Below are 21,620 nucleotides of genomic sequence, written 5' to 3'. Positions count from 1 at the left end.
TACAGTACTTATTAAATGATTTGAGAAACTTTGTTTCTTCTGCTCAAGTCTTGTCTGTACATGTGTTCAGGGCTGCTCTGATGCATGGACGAAGGGAGACATTGACACAGGTACTAGAACTTGTGATGATATGGCGTATCAATGTTGCTGTTTTAGCCCACTTATTTAGAATTGTGGTTATGTTTTTTATTTTTTGGGTTGGGGGGGGTGGGCGAGGCGATGAGCAAAAGTGTAGTAAAGATGGTAACATAAGTAAAGCTCTACATAATCGGCATCTTGGGGGATGTACAAATTACTGCTACTGCCACTCATGATAGAGCTTCAGACTCCTGAAGAGCAAGACAATAAGATGCTAAGAGCAATGATAACATTCCACAAAATGAGTTGATTTTCATAGATTTCCTTTATGTGGAGGTTCTAGATTTAATTCCGCAAAACGAGTTGATTTTCAGAAATGCCCTTTCTGTGGAGGTTGTAAATTAAAAGTCCTTCAAAATGAGTCAGTTTTCAGAAAGGATCTTGCTGTGGAGGTTCTTACAATGTTTTGTGTGCCCCATATGCTCATGACCATTTTGTGAAGTAAATTTGGGAAGAAGTTGCTTGTTGTGTCGTTTTCCTGTATTGAATCCAGCAACACTCCATCCAAATGCGGATCTTGGTAGCTCGTCTAGAAATCCTGCCAAATTACAAATGCACCAGCAATCAATGCTTGATTTTTTTAATGTTTTTTAATTGATACGGATTGAAATATTCATTAAGATCTTGCAACATTAATCCATATCCTCACACTACTATAAATGTATCAGTATTGTTCATATTGCTCTGCTTTAGTTTAGGGATCGTTAAACTAAAGCAGAGGATTATTAAGTAAGCCTTGGCTGAAGCAAACCTTGTCAAGCCTTAAGTGGAGTCTGCAGTTTTTAGGTACAGCAATAGTCCACCTTTGTGTTGATCTACGAAAAAGAAATGGTTTACTTGTCTGATCAGTGAGCTTGTCTAATTATGCATGTGGAGTAGCTATGTGTAGAGGGGGAGACAACACTTGTTTTCTTGCTCAAAGTTATCTGCATGTGATGTAACATTCCTGCTCTGGCCCCTTTTTTAATTCTAATTACGTACTTTCTAATGGTCTGTGGATAGCTAAATGAGAATTTTTCATGGGGATTGATTTGATGGTTGTAATAGCTAATTTTTTGGGGGTGGGACAACAGGGCGAGCGCAATTTCAATCGATTTGGGAGTTGGCTCGGCAAAAATTCATCCTATGGTAAAAAATTGCGACTATTGGATGACATACATGTGCATATGTTGGCGTCTCGGACATGTGAGCCGACACGGTACTGCTGCTTGACGAACATCCCTTGAAGTTTATAATAGGCAATTGTTTAAACTGTTTTCTTTTGCTGACTACTCTGTCCTGCAGGCAAGCAGTCAGGAGAGATTATCTCCATGTTCTTGCTCTAAAGTTGACGACTCCTTTGAAAGAGATGCCTAAGGTGCCATGCTAATACTGGAACCTTCTGCTGCCAGGATATGCTGTCATTCTTAAAGAGTATCCTGTGCCGTTTTTTGGACGTTCATCAAGAATTTTTTTGCTGTAGGAAGCGGCGGTGAAGACTGTGGTTGATGTTATGGAGGACTATTCATTTACACAAGAAGATTTAGACTCTGTTTTTGATCTCATTAAATTTCAGGTATCTTTTTTTGGTTGAGGTTTTGTGGTTGAGTTATGGTGACTGCCAACTATGGCTATTATTTTACCATGGAAAAGGGGCTTAGTTATTAGAGAGCATGCCGTCAGAATTTAGCTAGAATTAAGTACAATTGTATACCTCTCAGATGCCAGGGTGCGTGTTTGTGCTGCAACAGGCTACAATGGAATAGTCTAATTATGCCACATAGATTACCATGTCTTACATCTTGATGTCTGCTTCCTGCATACACTGAACATCAACCTCCTTTAAACCCTCATAAGGATTGTTTCCATTTACATCCAAGTAGGTCAGGGACTTCATCTCTTAAGCTTTTTGATCCTACAGGGCCAGCCTGACCCCATGGCAGGTGTTCAACCGGCTGTTAAGGCAGCCTTGACCAAGGCATACAAGCAAAGAGAGAGTGACAGGCGGGTACGATCATCAGACTTGCTTCCGGTTTTCACTGTAGCTGGTCAGAAGAAGCTGCCAAAGAAACGTACCAGGCTGCAAATATCACCTGCTCCATTGGAGGACAATGAACTAGGAGAGGATGACGAGGAATTAGGTACTTAAGCTGTCAAGTTGTTCAAGTGCTCAAATGTGCTGAACTTCAAATTTTGAATTCTAGTCTGTCACTTGTGCTCCACAGACGCAGATGTCGATGAAGATGATTCAAATGGTGATGAGCTAGGTGAGTTTTTGCTTTTGCCCAGAAGGTGGTTTGTTTCGATTAGCATTTGTTTTTGCTAATGCGAATGTATCACTGCCATCAACAGCTGCATTAGAGGCAAATGAAAAGTTGGAATTGAATTTGGAGGAAAGTAATGGGAAAGCAGGTGTGTGCTTTAGTTTGTTATTTGTGTTTTATCTTTTGTGCTGGGTGACTTCGATGCTACATTTTTGAATTGAATTTCTCGTTAAAAAAAAAAGAAGAAATTCTTTGTCAAAAAAGTTAAATTCTGCCTATTGCTTCTGGGTCTGTGAATATACATTAATGAACATGTTTGTAACAGGCAAGCAAAGAAAAGGGTCAACAGCGCCCAGAAAGACTGCTTCCAAGGAAGCAATTAGCAAGCCTCCAGCAAAACGAAGAAAAGGATAGTCAAATTCTTCTGCCTTTTGATCTATCTCATGTGTTTTGTGTGCTGCTCAACATAGCAGTTAGTACATAGACATGGAAAGCGTTGGATAAAATGCTTTTGTGGTGTTACACAACACTCCCATATATTTTTTGAGCCGATCTGCAAAGATGCTTGCCTGGGAAAGTTACGAAATTTTTTGGCTTGCCAATCTTGCAAACGAGTTTTGTATATTACTTCATGTGTTTTTTCAGACATTTTATGGAGATCTTAGTATACCCTCTATGACTATGCAGCTAATGAACCCCACCATTATAAATTAAGCTGTCTCAATCAACATTGTTCCTGTTCATGGATCTTATTTTCTATTGATTTCTTTAAGTAAATCGGTTTATTGAATCAGCTTCTATTGATTTATCACGACGGATTAGCAAACTCCTGCAGATTTTCCGGGAAATTGGTCAACTTATGGAGCCTTGCTAGTATGTGTGGACGAATTCATTGCTTGATGTAAACGTAATATTTCTGGTCTGTGCTTCCTTGATTGTTCGCCTAAAGGCAGGCTGAGATGAATGTGGGATATTGATAACGTCCATTCATTAGAAATAGGATGAGTCAGCAAACAAAGATCAAAGTCAGCCTCCAAGTATATTGTCCTCTTTTTTTGCTGCAGCAGAATTCAATGACGTTCAAATTTTTAGGCATGGGTTGGATTGACTAATCTAGTCCAGGCTGTCAAGTAGTCAAGCTGTTCGAACGGCCTGAAGCTGGGGAGGTGGTGTGCCACTAGTTCAAGCTAGTCTAAATCATGTTGGTCAATCTCCTCACTTTCCAACTAAAGCTAATTGAACTAGTTCCAGCTTGCCTAGTAAGCTTGTTGACGGACTTTCCGAGCACCAATTGGTCGACTATACTACCTTACAAGGTGGTCTAGGGTCACAGAAAGCGACCACCTCTTACCTGGTTGAAATTTTCCACCATTGGTACTACGTATTTTTTGAACCTCTACATCCTCACCCCAAACTCAGTTTCCCGTGTCGTTGCTACTCGAGATAAGGACCCTCCTTCAGCCCGCTTCCATGACCCAGTTAAGGAGGTCAACTGAGGGAATTCAAAGAGTCCTAAGGTTATTCTCTTGGCGTCTTGGCTATGGGACCATCGGCAGCCACTAGACGAGGTAATATCTTTCATGTAGTCTTTCAAAGATGTATTTCCTTCGGACTTATCCACTTGAGTTGGGTATCCACATTATCTTCTAGCTTTGACTTTAGGCTTCTATCTATGTGTATGAAAGCTTCGTGCCCAAACATTTTGAGAAATGAATAATTCACCGGTTTACATGTCCACATCTCTTTGGAACTCTTCCATCCCAATGCTGTCGAGAGTGACCGGTTGATCAAGTACACATGTGCTTATTCCTTCCGCCCAAAGCTCAAGCGATAAGCTTGCATGTAACCGCATGCTTTGAGCTCGCTCCATGATTGATTTGTTCATCTTTTCAAAAATGTCATTTTGTTGAGGTGTAATTGGGGTTTTCCTTTGCCTCTGAATGCCATTGATAGCACAAAAGATTTCAAAAGCTTGGTTGCAATATTCGTCTCCATTGTCGGATCTAAGGCATTTAACGTTGGTACTTGCTTCATTCTCCACAAAGGCTTTTCACCTTTGATATATGAAAAACACATTGGTTTTATTTTTCATTATGTAAACCCATGTTTTCTTGGTCGCATCATCTATGAATGCTACATAGTACAATGAGCCACCAAGTGATGGTGTACTTGCAAGACCCCAGACATCAGATAGTAGTCAGAGGTATAACTTATACATGAGTAGTATACTCTCCTCACTCAATATTTAAGGATTTTAATGATGAAGTATCAAACTTCACGTGCATAGTCTCACTCTAGTGAGTTACGAAAAACACCTTGCTTAGTTGGCTTCCATGTTCCTACAATAGGGAAGTGTGGCTAGAGCTTAATCCTAATAAGTGACTTTTTGGTGACTCTAATATATGCTTCATAAGCCTTGTGTCATAAGGGCCTTGCTCCTAATCCAAAAAAGGTAAAATCTATTTTAAGGTTTTGTACATCCATCAATCCAATGGGAGTACAAAGCACTATTAATTATACAAGGTATGATATCATCACTTTATTTGCATTTATCTTGATATTGTACATCCTTTGACTAAGCTTACTAATGCATCTATTCCCTTTGAGTGGTACTAGTCATAGGTCCAAGCATTTTAGTTTTAATTTTTGTTTGACTATGGTTGGTATTGTTTTCATTCAACGAAGTAAAGAGTATAACCTAGATTGTCCCATCTACAATGCTAGTCGATTACTCACTAGTATCAAGCGCAATGGGTAATCCTCATCACCAGTACAACACAAATTGTAGGTAAAATCTTAGACATAGACAATCTTATCCTCTTGCTTAATGTGATGCAAGTCTTAGTGAAATGAATTCAAAATTCAACGAAGCTTGTATAAATTGATGAGTAGACTATAGGCAAGCATATGGAACCATTTCAATGTTCCATGTTGAAAAGATGGAAAGAAGTTGAAGAGCACACAACATAGGAAGGAATACTATTGAGTGTGCTCCTATAATTGCCTTTGAGTGATGGCTATATATATAGCTGGGAAAGAAGCTCCTAATAAGGGAAAAAAGAACTTCGCTGGTCTTGAGTGTGTTCACACACATCACTGCCGTAATATGTTAAGGAGTACTTGCATCGAGTGATGCAGTGAATATATATGAGTGATGCAGTGAATATATATGAGTGATACAGTGAATATTTAGTGGTATTCGTGTTCGTGTATAATAAAGTGCAAAACCCCATGTGATCAGTCAACAAAGGGAAGTAAGGCCAAAGCTTTGCAAAAAGCTTGAAACACCTCATGAGGCAAAGCCTTCTTTAAAAGATTAGCAAGGATGTATTGCATAGGCGTATGAGCCAAGATGACCTCTTTTGCACCCATGTGCTTTGTAAGAGAATCTCGTTTTTCACAATTTCCAAAGCATTCTTAATGAATATCATGGTGGAAGATTGTTGTCAAACACCCGAGTCGATTAAAAAGCGTATGAGCTAAACATACTCAACATAAGGTATGAAAGATGCCTTAACCTCAACCTCACAGCAAGAGGTGGCCATTCTAGGCTACTTCTTGCTCAAACAAGAGATTCAAGCATGAAACAAAAACCACTAGTGGACAATTGTGTGTCATAGCATCAACCCAAACCAATATGACAACATGTAAATATGCCACCAATGATCCCCTCTTTGAGATAAAACAACCGAAGATGTAGTGCCACTAAAGTAGTGAAAGATCCGCTGAACTATCTTGCAATGCGAAGACCCAGGCTATGCATACATTTGATCACTTGCAACCGCATAGAACATTTGGCTTTGTAATGCATACATATATCAGTCAACCAAGTGTCGGTTGATAGAGAGTATCACTAGAAGTTGGGGCGGGTGCAGATTGCGCACAAGAGTGCGTCGGCAACCTTTCCTTTTGTACAATCAATTCACACTACCCATTCAAAACATTTATTTAAAATTGTGAAGGATAATACACATAGCCTACGAATAGAGAGAAGAAGAGGGCAAGGGGACACGTTTATGCACACCTCCTAGATCAGATTGCTAGGCATGTCGCATGAGAGTGAGAATGGGATAGAGAACAACATAGGAGAAGAGAGACATGAGCATTAGGTACAATGTTCCCTAAGATTTTCCCTCTTACACGTACTTATTTATAGATTTCATTCAATGCTCAATAGTGATTACAATTGGCGGCCTAGACATAAAATAGTATTTCTCATATAGTAAAATGTCGATAGGCGATTGTTCAGCCTTTAAGTCAAATGTCTTTTACCACCTGTCAGCTAATAACTATTTATAGACCATAATTAAATATCATTACATCGTTCTCCGTTAAGGAAGCAACTACCCTTAGTTGATACATTATGAATCTCCAATTCAGACTTTTCAATAGTATTAGTTGAAAATTACATATCAAAAGCATCATCTCTTATATAGTAAAATCTCACAAAGAACAAATTAATTTGCTTATGCTTTTCATCATTCACAAATGTATATTTTAGTGTCTCATACCACTAGAATAAGCAGTATGTGTGAGATTTTGACAGATCAAGATATCATTAGTCACAATAATCAATCAATAAGCAAGTTCCATCAATCTGGAAGTCAAAATCCATAAACATTATCAACATCGTATCATCATTAACCAAATCCAATTCCATATGAAATATGATCATTTCCACCATATACCTGGGTCAACAAAATCGTAATAATAGCAGTGATGGTCAACTACTACAATATGCTTTTGTAATTGGAGGTGCTTAAATTGGTAATTTGACACCAACTAGACGTGCTACAAATTGGTGAATTTGTACTCATGCTACCTAAATGGACGGATCTGCATTTATACTACTAAAATTGGTGAATCTGTATTTACAATTGTGTGGTCTAAATCAACAAATCTACACTAACATTGCCAAAACTGGTGGATCTACATTTAAAGTTGTGTTGCCTAAATCTGTGAATCTGCATCGTAGTGTTCCCTAAACCAGTGAATCTACACCAAGATGAACTTTTACACATTACCTAAATCGAAAAAGTTGTGTGCATGTGACAATGGTTTGAGCATGGCATAAGCTACAATTAATGATCTCACCTTGAAACTATTTGAGTACGTTTGAGTAAAAATAACTTACGATCATGGTGTCCATTGTTCCAGTTTCCCATAGCTCATGTGCTTAGTCTTATATATGAGAAAGATCATAAAAAAATCTACATATCTTGAACATATCTTATCTCTAATGTACACTGGCAAAGCCCAAAAAAAAAGAAAATTAGTAATTAATGTGCTTTTAAATCGGAATGTACAAATCAATGGATTAATAAAATCATATGCTTTGTTCAAGTCATCATATCAAAGAATAACACACAAAATTGTGTTTAATTGATAGTGTTCTCACTCTACATATTAAAGCTTTTCAAAATAATGGCCTCTAGAGTTTTTAAATACTGAAGGATCATATGTGCTATGATGTTTCTAACATATGCAAACTGAAGGAAAAACTTTAGAGGCGGACAAACTTGAATAAATTGAAAACACTAAGCAACCAAAGTTTCCTAGATTGTGCAAGGATGGCCAAAGGGTGATGAAGGATAACTAATTCATTTGGCTATCCCTCTATGAAGAAGTAAGATAATGGACATCTCCACCCTCATAATTATAAGAAAAATCTATCATCATTTTAGCTCACACTAAACTATCCAAAAAAAAAGTTGATTCGATAACATAATCTTGTGTTTTTCAAAGGAGGAGCTTTGTGAAACATTAATTTTGTAAGCTAAAATATGAGATTAGCAGCAAAAATATCTCTCAATAATATAGACCTAGAGAGATCTACAAGATTTTATATATACCTCAACAAAAGCTCAGATGGACCCTAAGGGAGAGTACAAGTTGTAGACTTATGGTATCATCAACAAGACAAATTAATCATAATACATCAGATTATATAGATACTACGGCATTCCTACCCATTAACATCGAAAATCTACAAGGCCCCATGGTGGGTTTAGGATCACTTGTCTATAAGTGTGCCCGGTATAGCACACTCACATGAGCACATGATCGGACAAATTTCAACAAATTAGTTCATGTGGTGACTTTAGAGGTGCAAGGGCGACATTGCTATATTCAAACCTAGGACTAAATACAAGCATTAAAATAGAACGAATCAATATACCACAAAAGGTAACGGCAACATTGAAATTTGAGGTCTATCGATGCTGCTATTGGTGTTATAGGTTGATTGTTGGAGCGCTTAGGGGTGCTATGTAGAAGGGTAGTTTTTGGGGAAAGTTTGTTTCAACTTACATTGTGATGTTTTGAAAATAAAAAATGCCAAGAGGGAAAGGAAAAAACCACATCTAGAAATTTAGGAGAAAAGTGTAAAACTAGTAAAAACTAAATTTCATTTGTTTTTCCCTTAGAAAAATCCTAATGTAGGAAGTGTGAGTGGTTTAGAAAATGATTTCTTTTTCCCAAACATTGCTTCTACACTAGGTGCGGAAGGGAGGTGGGGAAGTTGAAGTCCAAAATAGGAGAATTCATACAACTTTAAAGAGTGGCTTTTATCAAAAGGGGAATAAGGGCACCCAGCTTTGGAAATTGTATGGTGATTGCCATCTTCAATAGAACGAGAGCGATACCATGGAACCCACTAAATTCAACTACATACCAGCCATTACAATTTTTTTTAAAAAAAAGAACGTAAATCACTCATGCTTTATATTTAGCATCGTACCGTTTTCGTGCTGTCCTTATAATTTTTGATAACATCATTTTGTTTGTTTGTGTCATTCGCTACACCTCTCTCTCTCTCTCTCTCTCTCTCTCTCTCTCTCTCTCTCTCTCTCTCTCTCTCTCTCTCGTTTTCCTCAAGTGCCACACAAACCCTCAAATGAGGAGAGAAGGGGATGAGTGTTAGGAAATAAGACGTAGCTAAATAGATAATTGAGTAGATTACTTAATGGAGAGAGACAGATTTATATACACGAGATTAGAGAGAGAGAGAGAGAGAGAGAGAGAGAGAGAGAGAGAGAGTACACACGATATACGTGGTTCACCCAATGTGGCCTACGTCCACGGGAAAGCAGCCACTCAATGGCTTTAGTACTTCAAAACAAGAAGTAGTTTACAAAGGGATTATACCCTTAATGGAGCTCCCGCCTTGCTTCACTCTCACCACCTCACACTCACCTTGTTGCATCAACTTCACACTATGAAATGTGTGTAGAAATGGCCTCCTTTTATAGGCCAAAAGGGCCGCCCTCTCTTATGAGAGACAGCCATGTGTAGCCGCCCTTGTGCGAATAAGTCCAAATCGGACCCTCCAATCCGTCCATGTGTGGCTGCCCTTGAGAAGACAAGTCCGCTTTTGAATTCGGCCACCGGCCATTGACTACCGGCCACCGGCCAACCGATCGGTTGTTTTCCGACCACCTCCGGCCATAATATTCCGGCGAAAAAGAATATTCCCCTGATTCTTGTCCATGAAATTTTTGGTTTCCGGTGAGTGATTTTCCTTCACGCACGATGGCTTCTCCTCATAATGGGGGCTTTACAAATGTGCGCTTTTACCACAGAAAATTACAAGGGTAAATCAGGCTCCATACTTAACAATGAGAAGCATGTGGGAAGAGAAGGATAAAAAGTGACAATGCGTGAAGGTTGAATAGTAGATGAGAAAGGCAAGGCAATGAGATGCAAGGAGCAGCAAATAGTGGTGGTGTGGCCGGCGGGGGCGGGGGGAGGAGGAATCCCGATAAGTAATGAATTTTCCTTTAAGTGGCCCCTAGTTTTGACATAGTTTGCCTCGATTGATGCATTGTGCAGATGGTGAGAATGAAAAAAGTGATAGTGATGTGGATTTTACCTCTTCGTGTATCTTGTGTTGATGGCTCTATAGCATCTCTCCTTGAAGATTTCACAAAAAGCTCTACGAACTCACATTAAAAATGAGATTTTGCAGTAAAAAGATGTATGGAGGTGAAAATTTGCACATTATAAAATTTGAAGATGAAGAGATGCATTTCTTGCATTGAGATGCTTGTGTCCACCTCCAAATATTCATGGCTTCCCATACGACGCGATAAGCGTATGTTGCAACTGCTGGGTGGGGCTCTCATTGCGTCGTGCGGGGCTTCTCGGCTTAAAGATTTCACCTCGCATACGGCGCGATACGGCAATGTTCTAGGGTGTGGTTGCGCCCTCTATCGCGTCGTACAGGCAGTTCTGTGATATTCTTTTCGCACGTTCCGGTGGTCACATACGACGCTTTCCACAGCTTTTGTCAGCCTTCTATCGCGTCGTGTTATCCTTCTCTTCACACACGGCGCGATAGAAACATCTTGAAGGTTGTAGCCTACCCCTCTGTCGCGTGGTGTGTTCTTGTACCCAAATGGCCAGGACTAAGCAAACTGCAAGGAAGGTCTACCAAGCCCCAACCGATCCAGAAATAGGTGATGCTGAGAAAGATGCAGAGAAAGCACCCCCTCTACAACCTCGTCAGAGGCCCAATGCCAGAAAGAGATTGAATTATCAGGTGAAGTCCCTAAGAGAAATAAGGAAAGCACAAATGTCTACTTGTCTACTAATTCCAAAGCTCTCTTCCATGAGGGTTGTGAAAGAGATATCTGATAGACTTGTAAGCATGATGAATATCAAAACTTTTGTCTCGGTGAGGTGACAGTCTCAAGCTGTGATGTGCCTCCAGGAAGCTGCTGAAGATTTTCTCATAGACTTTATGAATGATAGCTACATTGCAGCTGCATTTGCTCACAGGGTCACACTTATGAGCAAAGATTTTGTGCTTGTGTCAAGGCTAAGGTACAAGTTTGATAAGGCTCTTGAGCTCATTCCTAGTGAGGATCTTAGAGCCTTCCAAATTTTAAACATCCCTCCTTCCAGGCAGCAAAAAGATTCTAGGGTTGTCATTGAGGGTGGTACACATGAATACGAGACAAGAAAGTCTCAGGATATTAAAGCAAGAAAGGAAGTTGAGAGGGAGCAAGACATGATATCCGAGGACGCTATCCTTAAAGAGCAAGCTGAAATTTTAAGAGCATCCAACTCTCTTCTTTATGAAAAAGTCACAGGCCAAATGGTGGTGGATGTTTCCTTGTTTGGAGATACTGAGGCATATTTGGACATATTCCCTCAAGACACAAATATGCTTGTAAATCCCAACATTGAGCTTGGTGACACTGTGCTCTATATCTCTCTCAGGTGTGTTGCTTTGCTAATTATTATAATGTGCATGTGCATGGCAGACATGCACAAGGGGCTCATTGTGGCTTGTGTTTCCTTTTCCAGGTGTCTTATGAGGGATCTTCTAGAGGCTCTAGCTATGTAAATTGCCATACTTGACCCTCTAGTGACACAGTGCCTTTTCAACAAGCAAGGAACCCTTTCAAGTTTTTTTGATGATTTTAACATGCTGACCTGCAATTACATATTATACCCCTATGTTGAAGGGTAATTCTTAACTCCTCACATGTTATTTTTGACATTTTGTGGTATTCTTAGCTAATTTGTTTTTTATTTTGTAGAGGACATTGGAGTCTTATTATCTTCAATCTTTTGGAGAAAGATATTATATTTATGAATTCATTGTCAAGTATCCATGGGAAAAGTAAACTGTAAGTATGAAGCATAATCTATGCTTGAAGTATGAAGCATAATCTATGCTTGATGATGGCCCATTGTTTTCTATTAGTAGCTTTTTGATTCAATGTCTTCTTGCAGTGCTGCCAAACTTATTGTTGGTCACCTGAGTACCACAAACAAGGATTACAATATAGAAGCTTTCAAGTACTACAATCAAAAAGTGCCTTTACAGACAGACTCAACATCTTGTGGATGGAGGGTGCTTGCAAATGCATGGAGATATCTTGAGTCAAGGTGCCGGATGACTACACTCACTGTAAGTGTGGTTCATGTATTTATTTTGATGTTTTATGTATGTATGTCATGTCCTTTAGTTCCTTTTTCTATTTTTTTCAGTTGCATGACTATCCAGAGTCTTGGGTCACGTGGGTGAGAGAGAAGGATGTTTCTATGGTTTTGGAAAGATCAATAAATCCAAATGATCCAGATTCTCTTTTGCCACCAAAGAAAGGTAGAGCCACCAAAGGTTTGGATGAAAAGAAAATGGATCAAAAGAAGAAAAGTCCTGCAAAGATCCATACAAAGAAAAAGGATCACAAGAAGAGTCCTACCAAGGTGAAGAGTCCCAAGAAGAAGATCCCTGGCAAGGGGAAGAGTCCCAAGAAGAAGATCCCTGCCAAGTGGAAGATTCCTACCAAAAAGAAGATCCCTGCCAAGGGGAAGAGTCCCACTAAGAAGACTGCCAAGGGAAAGAGTCCCACTGAGAGCCCTTCAAAAAAAAGAGCAGATACAAAGGGCCATCCATTCCACTCACCATTGAAATTCAAGGTTCAAAAGCGTCGTACACTTAAGAACAACAAGGGGGAGGCACCTAGCTCACCTTTCAAGCTACCATTTATGCTGTCAAAGAAAGATGCCAAATCACCCAAGACAGCTAGTCCTAAGGATCCCAAAGCACCAACCCTTGCCAAGTCACCACCACCACCCACTCCTGAACTTTCACCCCCTTTTGAACACAAAAGGAAAAGGGTCTCTGAGGATGCAGAATCCTCTCAGGCAAAAAGAAAAGTGGAATTTCATGATTGAATAGTCCACAAAAGCTATGTACACTTTTGTTCATTTTGTCCATATGAACATATATATATACCCTTTGGTGATTCAGAATTTTGTACTTCAAATACTTAATACCAACTGTCGATTCTTAAATGTGTATCATGATGTCATGTAATTTTAAAACAACATAAGTAGAGAAAAGATAAATATATTTGCAAAATGATTACAATATTGAACTTGTTTTTTCACGTCCTTGCAAGTGGCTCAAATACAACTCTTTTTGGGGGAAGGCATGTGATGCAAGAGGTTGAATTCTCCATCCTTGTGCTCACCACAATTTCATCCACTTTGAATCTATACTCGGGAGATGTTTCATCAAGAAACTCAAGAGATTCTCTACCATCATTTAGTCTCCAATTTGTTGTTACTATCAGGCTTCTATACTCGGTGTGTGGATGTACTGTCACCTTTAGTTCAAACTCTGGACAATTTTCCTCAGAGTCGAGAGGAACCCAGCTACCTAATTTGCTTCTCCATCTCCTATAGTCGTAGCCCAGAACTAATGATTGACGATATAGTTGATATGAGATAGACATAGAATTTGGGCTTACTCTACAACTAATATTGTCACCAATATGGAAAGTTTCTTTGGTGCTCCATCCGTCTCCAAGAACATTATCAAGTTCAGTCATAGAAAGTCTTCTATTAAGCCACGTCGTCTTTGTCCTCTGCAAATCCATTGTTTTGAAACATGCCACAAAGACATGTATAGGCAAGAACCATTGAACTTTAATCCTTCTTGATATCCTGCCCGGAGACATAGCTTTAAGGATGTATTCTTTGATCTTGGATTTGAAGCTTGATATAGTACATGCATCAGGAGCTTCCCAATCAAGTGAACTTATGGTGGGAACGGGTAACTGATGTAGTTCTCCATATGCACCTTCTCGTGATGGAACTTTGTATTCTGCAAAATAGACAAACAAATCCATTGTTTTGTAAAAGGAAGGTGGCTTGTCAGCATACATAGCATCTGCAATCCCTTTATGCATTGCTTTGAATGTCCCACTCAGACTCTCCACAGGTTGCCATTCCACAGCTGTTGAAGGAAATATATTTGGAATGGAATCAAAAAATGAGAAAAACAATGGGATAATGAAAAAAATTCATTGTATCAAATAGTTTTTTTTTTGTACTTATAGTAAGAATGTAGTGTGGGATGTTCTTCCCAGTCTAACACCATATCCTTGGCCATGTACACATGTTGAACCTTAGCTAGCCAGTCATTGTCGGTCACTTTGAAAGCAAGAACACGACCTTTCCAATGGTTTTTTACTTTATCGCGTTTAGTTCTCTTCACTCTGTGTACACCTGTGCATGAAGGAAGAATTGTTACCCAGTCATTCACACGAAAAGATATGGACTTCCAAAGAACATCCTCTCTAACGTTATGAAAGTCACAAGAAGTTATGTTATGTGAAGGGCGACGTGCAAAAGACGCCATGGAAACTCAGGATTAGAGAAGAAAGAAAGTATAGACGGAAACTAGAGAAACTAAAACCTCTCACAAACTAGAGAGCGAGAAAGGTATACGTTTGAAAAAAGTAGGTGATTTGTCATTAATGCTCTTGTTTTGAGAGCCTTCTGACATAGATTTCGTATCTTTTGACAACGCTTTTGTGAAATATAAAATAGAATAAAAGACGAGACTTCATTGCTTTGAGCCGCAAATTTAATGAGCTCTCTCGCCGAAAGCACCTAAATATAGCAGTTTCAGCCTTGTGATCAAGACATTTAGCGGTTCTCCGTCAAAATAGGACCACCAAAACCCACAATAGAGGAGACAAGAGTGCCATACTTTTGTATACGTGTCAAATAACTATTGGACTATTCCTTAATCCTTAGATTAACAAACAGCCCTTTTTGAGTCGTTTTTGGTCCTAATATGGTTCTTGGTAAATACGCTTGCTTTTGATAAGTCCATGAAAAGCTCTATTTCTACGTATGTGATTTCTATTGGAGAATCTATAAATGATTCCAACGTTTTCAAAAGTAGCAATAAAGGCAATCAAGAGGAATTAGAGTTGTCTAATTTTTTAAATGGATTCCAAGATGTTTTCATTGATGACATCCCTACTGAGCTACCTTCAAAATGAGGGATGGGGATGACCATGCAATTGAGCAAGCCTCCTTATCGAGTTTTACAAGATCAACAAGAGGAGATCATGAGGCAAGTGCATGAATTGGTGGAAAATGGGATGGTGAGGCCTAGCTCCACTCCATTCTATTCACAAGTACTTTTAGTGCAAAAGAAAGATGGCACATATCACATGTGTGTGCCACGGGTAGAGGATCTATTTGATAAGTAAAGTTTTGGCCTGACAAATGCTCTATACACATTCAAACTCATGATGGACAAAAATCTTCAGGCCATTCAAGTTCGCTTGAGGAGTACAAGCAACACCTCTAGGTAATCTTTCAAGTTGTGAGAGAGAATAAGCTTTTCATTAATCAAAAGAAAAGTGAATTTTTTCTACAAGATATTCAATATTTAGGTCACATTATCTCTAAAGATGGCACCCTAGAGGTAATAAAAGGATGGCCTAATCCAAGTAACCTACAGGAGCTATGAAGCTTTATAGGTGTGTGCATACTATAGATGCTTCATAGAAAAATAATCGCTAATAGTAGCAGGCCAATTACATGCCTTAACAAAAAAGAACATTAAGTATTCATGGATTGCAAAATGGCAAGAAGCTTTTGAGAAGCTTATCTCTCAACGTGTGCTCACACTACTAGATCTCTCAAAGCCATTTGAGGTCCAATGTGATGCTTGTTGTGATTGTCTTGGAGCTATTTTGCTTCAAGAAGGGCATGCCACAACATATGAGAGTCAAAGACAACTCTGATAAGCGAGTATTGGGAAAATACAAAAAAGAGCTACTAGCTATTCTATATGTCCTACACACATGGAAACACTATCTCTTGGGGACTCCATTCATCCTACGAATGGATCACAAAGCCTCAAGAACTTCATGATGCAAACCAAGCTCTCTAACAAACAAATGAGGTGGGCAAAGTTTATTTTGCAATTTAAATTTCCTATTGCTCACATTGTTGGCAAGCACATTCAAGTGGTCGATATACTTTCATGACAGCCAAGGGTAAATGTGGTGTCTATAGCAAAGCAAAAAAAATGATCTATCTTTTATGATAGATGAGTATGGTATTGACCGCGACTTTAAGTACATAATTACAACCTTTGCATTAGGGAAGAAAAAATAACCATTTACCTTGAAGGATGATTATCTTCCAAATGGCAACAAGCTATGTGTTACTCACCCATACAATAAGAAAGTCATGTATGAATCCCATGCTTCTCCTTATGCGGGGCAAAGAGGGATTCCATAATCTCCTCTTCGAGGAGTAGAAATGTATTTCTGTTGGTCTAGCATGAAAAGTAAAGATACAAGAGTATGTTTCAAAATGCGTGGTATACCAAAATTTGAAATTTGATCGATGGAAGCAACTTGGATTGATTCAATCGACAAGTTTAGCAAGAAAACACACTCTATGCCTGTCAAAAAGAATAGTAAGGCACATCAAATGGCAACTCTCTTCAGATCTCAAATTTTCAAGTATCATGGCTTGCCAACATCCATAGTGCCGGACATAGATCAGGACTAGAATAACCAAGAATTATATTAAATTTCTCTTTCCTATCATCCACAAATGGATGACCAAAGTGAAATAACTAATCTAATGATTCTTGAATCTATTAAAAGTCCCTGTCATGGAAGTAGATCAACGTTCTCAATGAGAGAAGTACCTACCTCTTATAGAGTATGCATACAATAACATTGTACATACTTCTATGGGGAAAGCATCTTTTGAGTTTAAAGAGGGAAGATCCAAAAGTCCCTTACTGCTTAAATTACATGGGAAGATCTTTGCTGGTGTTGATGAATATAGCCGAGACTTACAAGAATCTTTTCCAAACATTAAAATGGTTATATCCATCTCATAGCAAAGGCAAAAAGAGTTGTTGCTAATAAGCACAAAAGAGCCTTGGCCTTTAAGGAAAATGATTGGGTCTTGCTAAAGTTTCTCAAGGCTCGTCTAAGGCATACTACGAGCAAGAATCCTATAGGCCACCAAGAGTATTATGCTAAACTAGCAAAAAGATACTATGTTCCTTTTCAAATTCTTAAGTCAATCAATGAGATGGCTTATCAATTAAATTCGCCCAACCATTGGCTCATACATAATGTTTCCATGGGAGCCTACTTAAGCCTTATAAAGGAGCGCCACCAAAAGAAGCAATAGTTGCAGACCCTCCAAAATCGAAGATCAAGAAGAAGTACTTCAATGTGAGTCCATCCTATCACATGAAGACAAGGTATTAAGAAATGGTAAGATTATCCAATGATATCATATTAAGTTTAAGGATTATCCTTTTAAAGATGATGGTGGATGCAAGGAACCTAGCTTAAGGATAATATGAACCTTGTCAATGCTTATAATACTACTAGAGTAAGCAAATGAAAATGTATTTTGAATGAATTTTTGTCTTATAAGACTAGTTCTCTTTTTATTGTGCCAAATTTAAATAGTATGCATTCTTAGAATCATGTTTATGGTGACGACGTCTCCCAAACACCAAGTAGAACTTGTCACTCTACTTTGGAAGTATGATATGGACTAAAGAGGAGACATGCTTGCGGCAACTAAGTCTCCCGAGCACCAAATGGATTAATCATCCATCTTGGAATGACGTCGTAGGGTAAAAAGCGATCCTATACCCGCTAAGAAACATGGACTAATGACTAGGCTTTATCTTCTCTACCTCATAGTCGAGGACGATGATGATTTTAAGAGAGAGGTAATGTCATAAAATATAATATCTAGCTATCCCAACTGATTTTTTCATATTAAAATCATCATTTAATGTGGGATAATAAACGAGAACAAGAGTTAGAATAGAGACATGTGCTTCTAGACCTATCTCAGCATGGGACGAAAAGGAGAGATGGTTGCATCTCATTAGGGGTCCAAAAGAAGATTGTCTACCAAAGAGCAATGTGTAATAAGTTCTTCTAGACTTATCTCAGCAGGGGAGCAAGAGAAGACATGGTTGCATCTCAACCAAAGAGCAATGTGTAATAAATGCTTCTAGACTTATCTCAACAGGGGACCAAGAGGTGAGACGGTTACATCTTAATAGGGGTCCAAAAGGAGATAGTCTATCAAAGAGCAACATGCATCTAATGGAACTAAAAATACCTTAGGGTTATCTTCATTAAAGACCTCCAAAGGCTACTGTTAAAAGTCCTTAGACCTTAGGAAAGCTAGGGTTGTGCTTGAGTTAGGAACCCGGCCCAAGCTTGAGGTGCTGATCATGATTGGTGACTAAGGTGCTTGAGGTGCTTGTCGTGCTTGCTGACTAAGGTACTTGAGGTGCTTGTCATACTTGATGAGGAAGGTTCTTGAGAAGCTTCCCATGCATGGGTGTAGGGTGCTTCAGTCAAAAAGAGACCCTAGAAAGGAGGGGGAAAGCCCCAAAGTTAGGGGAATCTTTGACTTAACCTCCCACTCACCCAAAGGGCACCCCCTTTCTCAAGGGGCACATGGACACATGCCAAGCTCTCCCTATAGGCTTAGCCACATGGTGTGCTTGAATCCTATCTATTGGCTTGGCTAAAGAGGGGTCCAATGAGCTTCTAGTTCAATTCAAAAAATATCTAGATATTTTCAAGCTCTCTCTCTCAAAGGGGTAAGGAGAACACTTGTCCTAATGCTACCCATGTTGCTTGAAATGCATTATGCATGTGATTGGCTAGGATGAGGGGGGTCCAATGAGCTTCAAGCTTGAGCAAAAAGCAGGGGTCAACCAAAGAAAGCAAGAAGGGGTGTGCTTGGAGGTATACACCCTCTCACACACTCATTTTTCACATATTCTCACTTGGTGAAAGAGGAGGAACTCTATCTCCTTCTCCAAGCTTGTTGAGAAGTTGAGAGCCTACACCAACACTCTTGGGCATGGAATGCAAATCCAACCAAGAGCCATGCTTCAATGCTTAAGCTTGCCATCTTCTCCATATTCATTACTATGCTATTATGTATGCTAGCAAGAAGCGTGATGATAAGTAAGGAACTATTTCTTTTTCCTATGAATGTTTCTTCTTCCTCTTCCCTACCCTCATTCCCCGCTAGCTCTCTCCACCTTTGAAGGTGTTTGAGGCCTTGGGATTGAGGCCAGGGATGGTTAATGCTTTTACAAAGTTTATGTTATGCTCGTGATGCATGAAGCTTTCCATCTTCATAGCATCACCAAGGTCACAAGGAACACAAAGATTGTATTATTCCAAGTCTCTCTTTATGGGAGAATCTATAATACAAAAGCCTATTGGAGGGGGGGCGGCTCCACATAAATCCGGTCCTCAATTGTTGTCAAGTTCTCTAATTATCTCTCTCTTGCAAAGGTATTGTTCATGCCAAGTTAATTAAGTATAATGGTTATTTTAATAAATCAGCTACCATATAGCATCTTGATCAAGTGAAATTTCAATGGGAGAGCATGTGGCTACAATGAAGCCATTACTTGATACAACCTCCTTACTATGAAGCCCCTGAAGAATTGCTAACAAGCCACCTTGGAGACTCAATCAAGAAAAAAAAACCAAGCACAAAGTAGATTGGGGAGGGAATGAACAAGAATACTAGCAATAATCACCAACTAGCATGTGCACATAACTCTTGCCTTTCCTTAGGCCATCATGAAGTAGCTAAACCCTTTCTTACTGTGATCAGTAGTTATTTCTATTCATAGAAGATTTTGTACACATGTGAAAAACTTTCAAGAGTGGCTTATGTGCCAGTTTCACTAAACTCAAATACTACATGACAGAGTGATGTAAACGCTCAACTATCAGATAGGAAAAATTGTCTCATTTTGCATCTGCAATAAATATATAGAGTAAGAATGTGTTGTTGACATGAGAGAAATTAGCTTTGCTACAACCATCCAGTGCATGTTGCATCAATAACTAAATAATTGCATGGACATTGGACTTTTTAATACAACTATGATCCCATTGTACTTATCATAATTTACAACTCTCACCACAAGCAAGGGAGTTGTGAAGCCAAGCATCTCCACCACACTGATTGCTGCCTACTGAAATCTTTCTTTGGCCTACTCCAGGATGCTCTACAATCCATAGCCAGTGCTGCTTTTGTTTTATCTGGTCTTTAATGTCCACAACACTACTATCGTGAGATGAGAACTCTTCCCTGCATTTGAAAGAACGACCTTTGCAAAACAAGGCTCAACTCACTTGATCATTGGTAGCAACTCCTTGTGCGCTCCTTGCCGCACTGTCGAAGCAAGTGACTTGCCAATACACCGTGTGCGAGCCACAAACGGCTCCAAGCACACAACAAGCCTAAACTAGCAAGCTCAAGAGGGCAAAGGGTGTGTCACTCACCGCTCTACGCTCGCCTTCGTGGTGGATTCCTCGCCGCGATGAAGAAGAAGCTGCAGTCGTGCCGTGCTCAACCACTTCGCCGCCGTCGTGCCTTTGTAATGCTCGATCGCACACACACTCTCCCTCTCTCTCTTTCTCACACACACACACACACAAGGAGGTGAAGAAGAAGAAGATGGAGATGGAGCAAGAGCACTCTTCTATTGCACAAATGAGAGAATGAGTAAAAATTAGGTTTAGTTGGCTTTTATAGGAGCTCACCCCATTCACACTTGGGCGCCCATGCTTAGCCTGTTGGAATTAGGGTTGCAGAGAAAACACACACAGCTTGGAGAAGACGAAGGAAGCTCAAGGCACACAATAGAGAGTGTATTCCTTAGTGTGCAATGGAAAGATAGATAGCCCTAGAGTGATGGGCGTATATACAATGCACAGGGGAAAAAACCTCCTAAAGAGGGAAAAAATGCCCCGGCGGTCCTAGTGTGTTCACACACATCACTACCACATGTATATGGTAACAAATCCCCCCTGGAGTGATGCGGTGAACGAGAGCTGGCACATGAGTAAAGGGAAGTGCCATGCCCTGAGGACAGGATCAGTCCACAAAGGGGAGTAAGCCCAAAGCTTTGCGGAAAGCTTCAAGCTTCTCACGAGACAATGCCTTTGTGAAAAGATCTGCAAGGTTGTCCTGTGTTGGCACATAAGCCAAGCTGATCTCTCCTGCTGAGAGCCTCTCCCTGACATAGTGGTAATGCACCTCAATGTGCTTTGTGCGAGCATGAAAAACTGGGTTCCTCGCAACTGCCAATGCGCTCTGACTGTCAGTGTAGATAGTGTTGGCAGTGTCCTGTCCAACACCCAAGTCAGCCATAAGGCGTCTGAGCCATACACACTCAACCGTAGCTGTGAAGACTGCCCTGTACTCAGCCTCACAACTCGAAGTGGCCACAGTAGGTTGCTTCTTGCTCAACCATGATATACATGAACTACCAAGCATGAAACAAAAACCACTTGTGGACACTCGCGTGTCAAAACAACCAGCCCAATCTGAGTCCGAAAAAGCATGTAAGTCTGGCGGCAATGATCCCCCCTTGGG

The 21,620-nt window shown here is 39.7% G+C and overlaps 1 protein-coding gene across 2 annotated transcripts in view; it reads left to right on the top strand.

Moving 5' to 3' along the window:
* Nucleotides 1-3,122, top strand: part of RFC1 (replication factor C1) — a 77,748-nt gene extending 74,626 nt beyond the window's left edge. For both annotated transcript variants that reach the window (XM_086501962.1, XM_086501963.1), the window contains 8 exons: nucleotides 71-110; nucleotides 1,212-1,336; nucleotides 1,423-1,495; nucleotides 1,601-1,693; nucleotides 2,039-2,258; nucleotides 2,343-2,384; nucleotides 2,470-2,529; nucleotides 2,707-3,122. In XM_086501962.1, the coding sequence (XP_086358088.1) occupies nucleotides 71-110; nucleotides 1,212-1,336; nucleotides 1,423-1,495; nucleotides 1,601-1,693; nucleotides 2,039-2,258; nucleotides 2,343-2,384; nucleotides 2,470-2,529; nucleotides 2,707-2,795 (742 nt within the window). In that variant the 3' untranslated portion in view covers nucleotides 2,796-3,122. The remainder of the gene's footprint in view (nucleotides 1-70; nucleotides 111-1,211; nucleotides 1,337-1,422; nucleotides 1,496-1,600; nucleotides 1,694-2,038; nucleotides 2,259-2,342; nucleotides 2,385-2,469; nucleotides 2,530-2,706) is intronic.
* Nucleotides 3,123-21,620: the final 18,498 nt, after the last annotated feature.

This window comes from Adiantum capillus-veneris, chromosome 26 (genome assembly GCF_014529385.1).
Source record: "Adiantum capillus-veneris isolate H3 chromosome 26, ASM1452938v2, whole genome shotgun sequence".
NCBI classification, from domain to species: Eukaryota; Viridiplantae; Streptophyta; class Polypodiopsida; order Polypodiales; family Pteridaceae; genus Adiantum; species Adiantum capillus-veneris.
The sequence above is the reverse complement of the archived record's forward strand: the minus strand, read 5'-3'. Positions and strand labels throughout refer to the sequence as shown.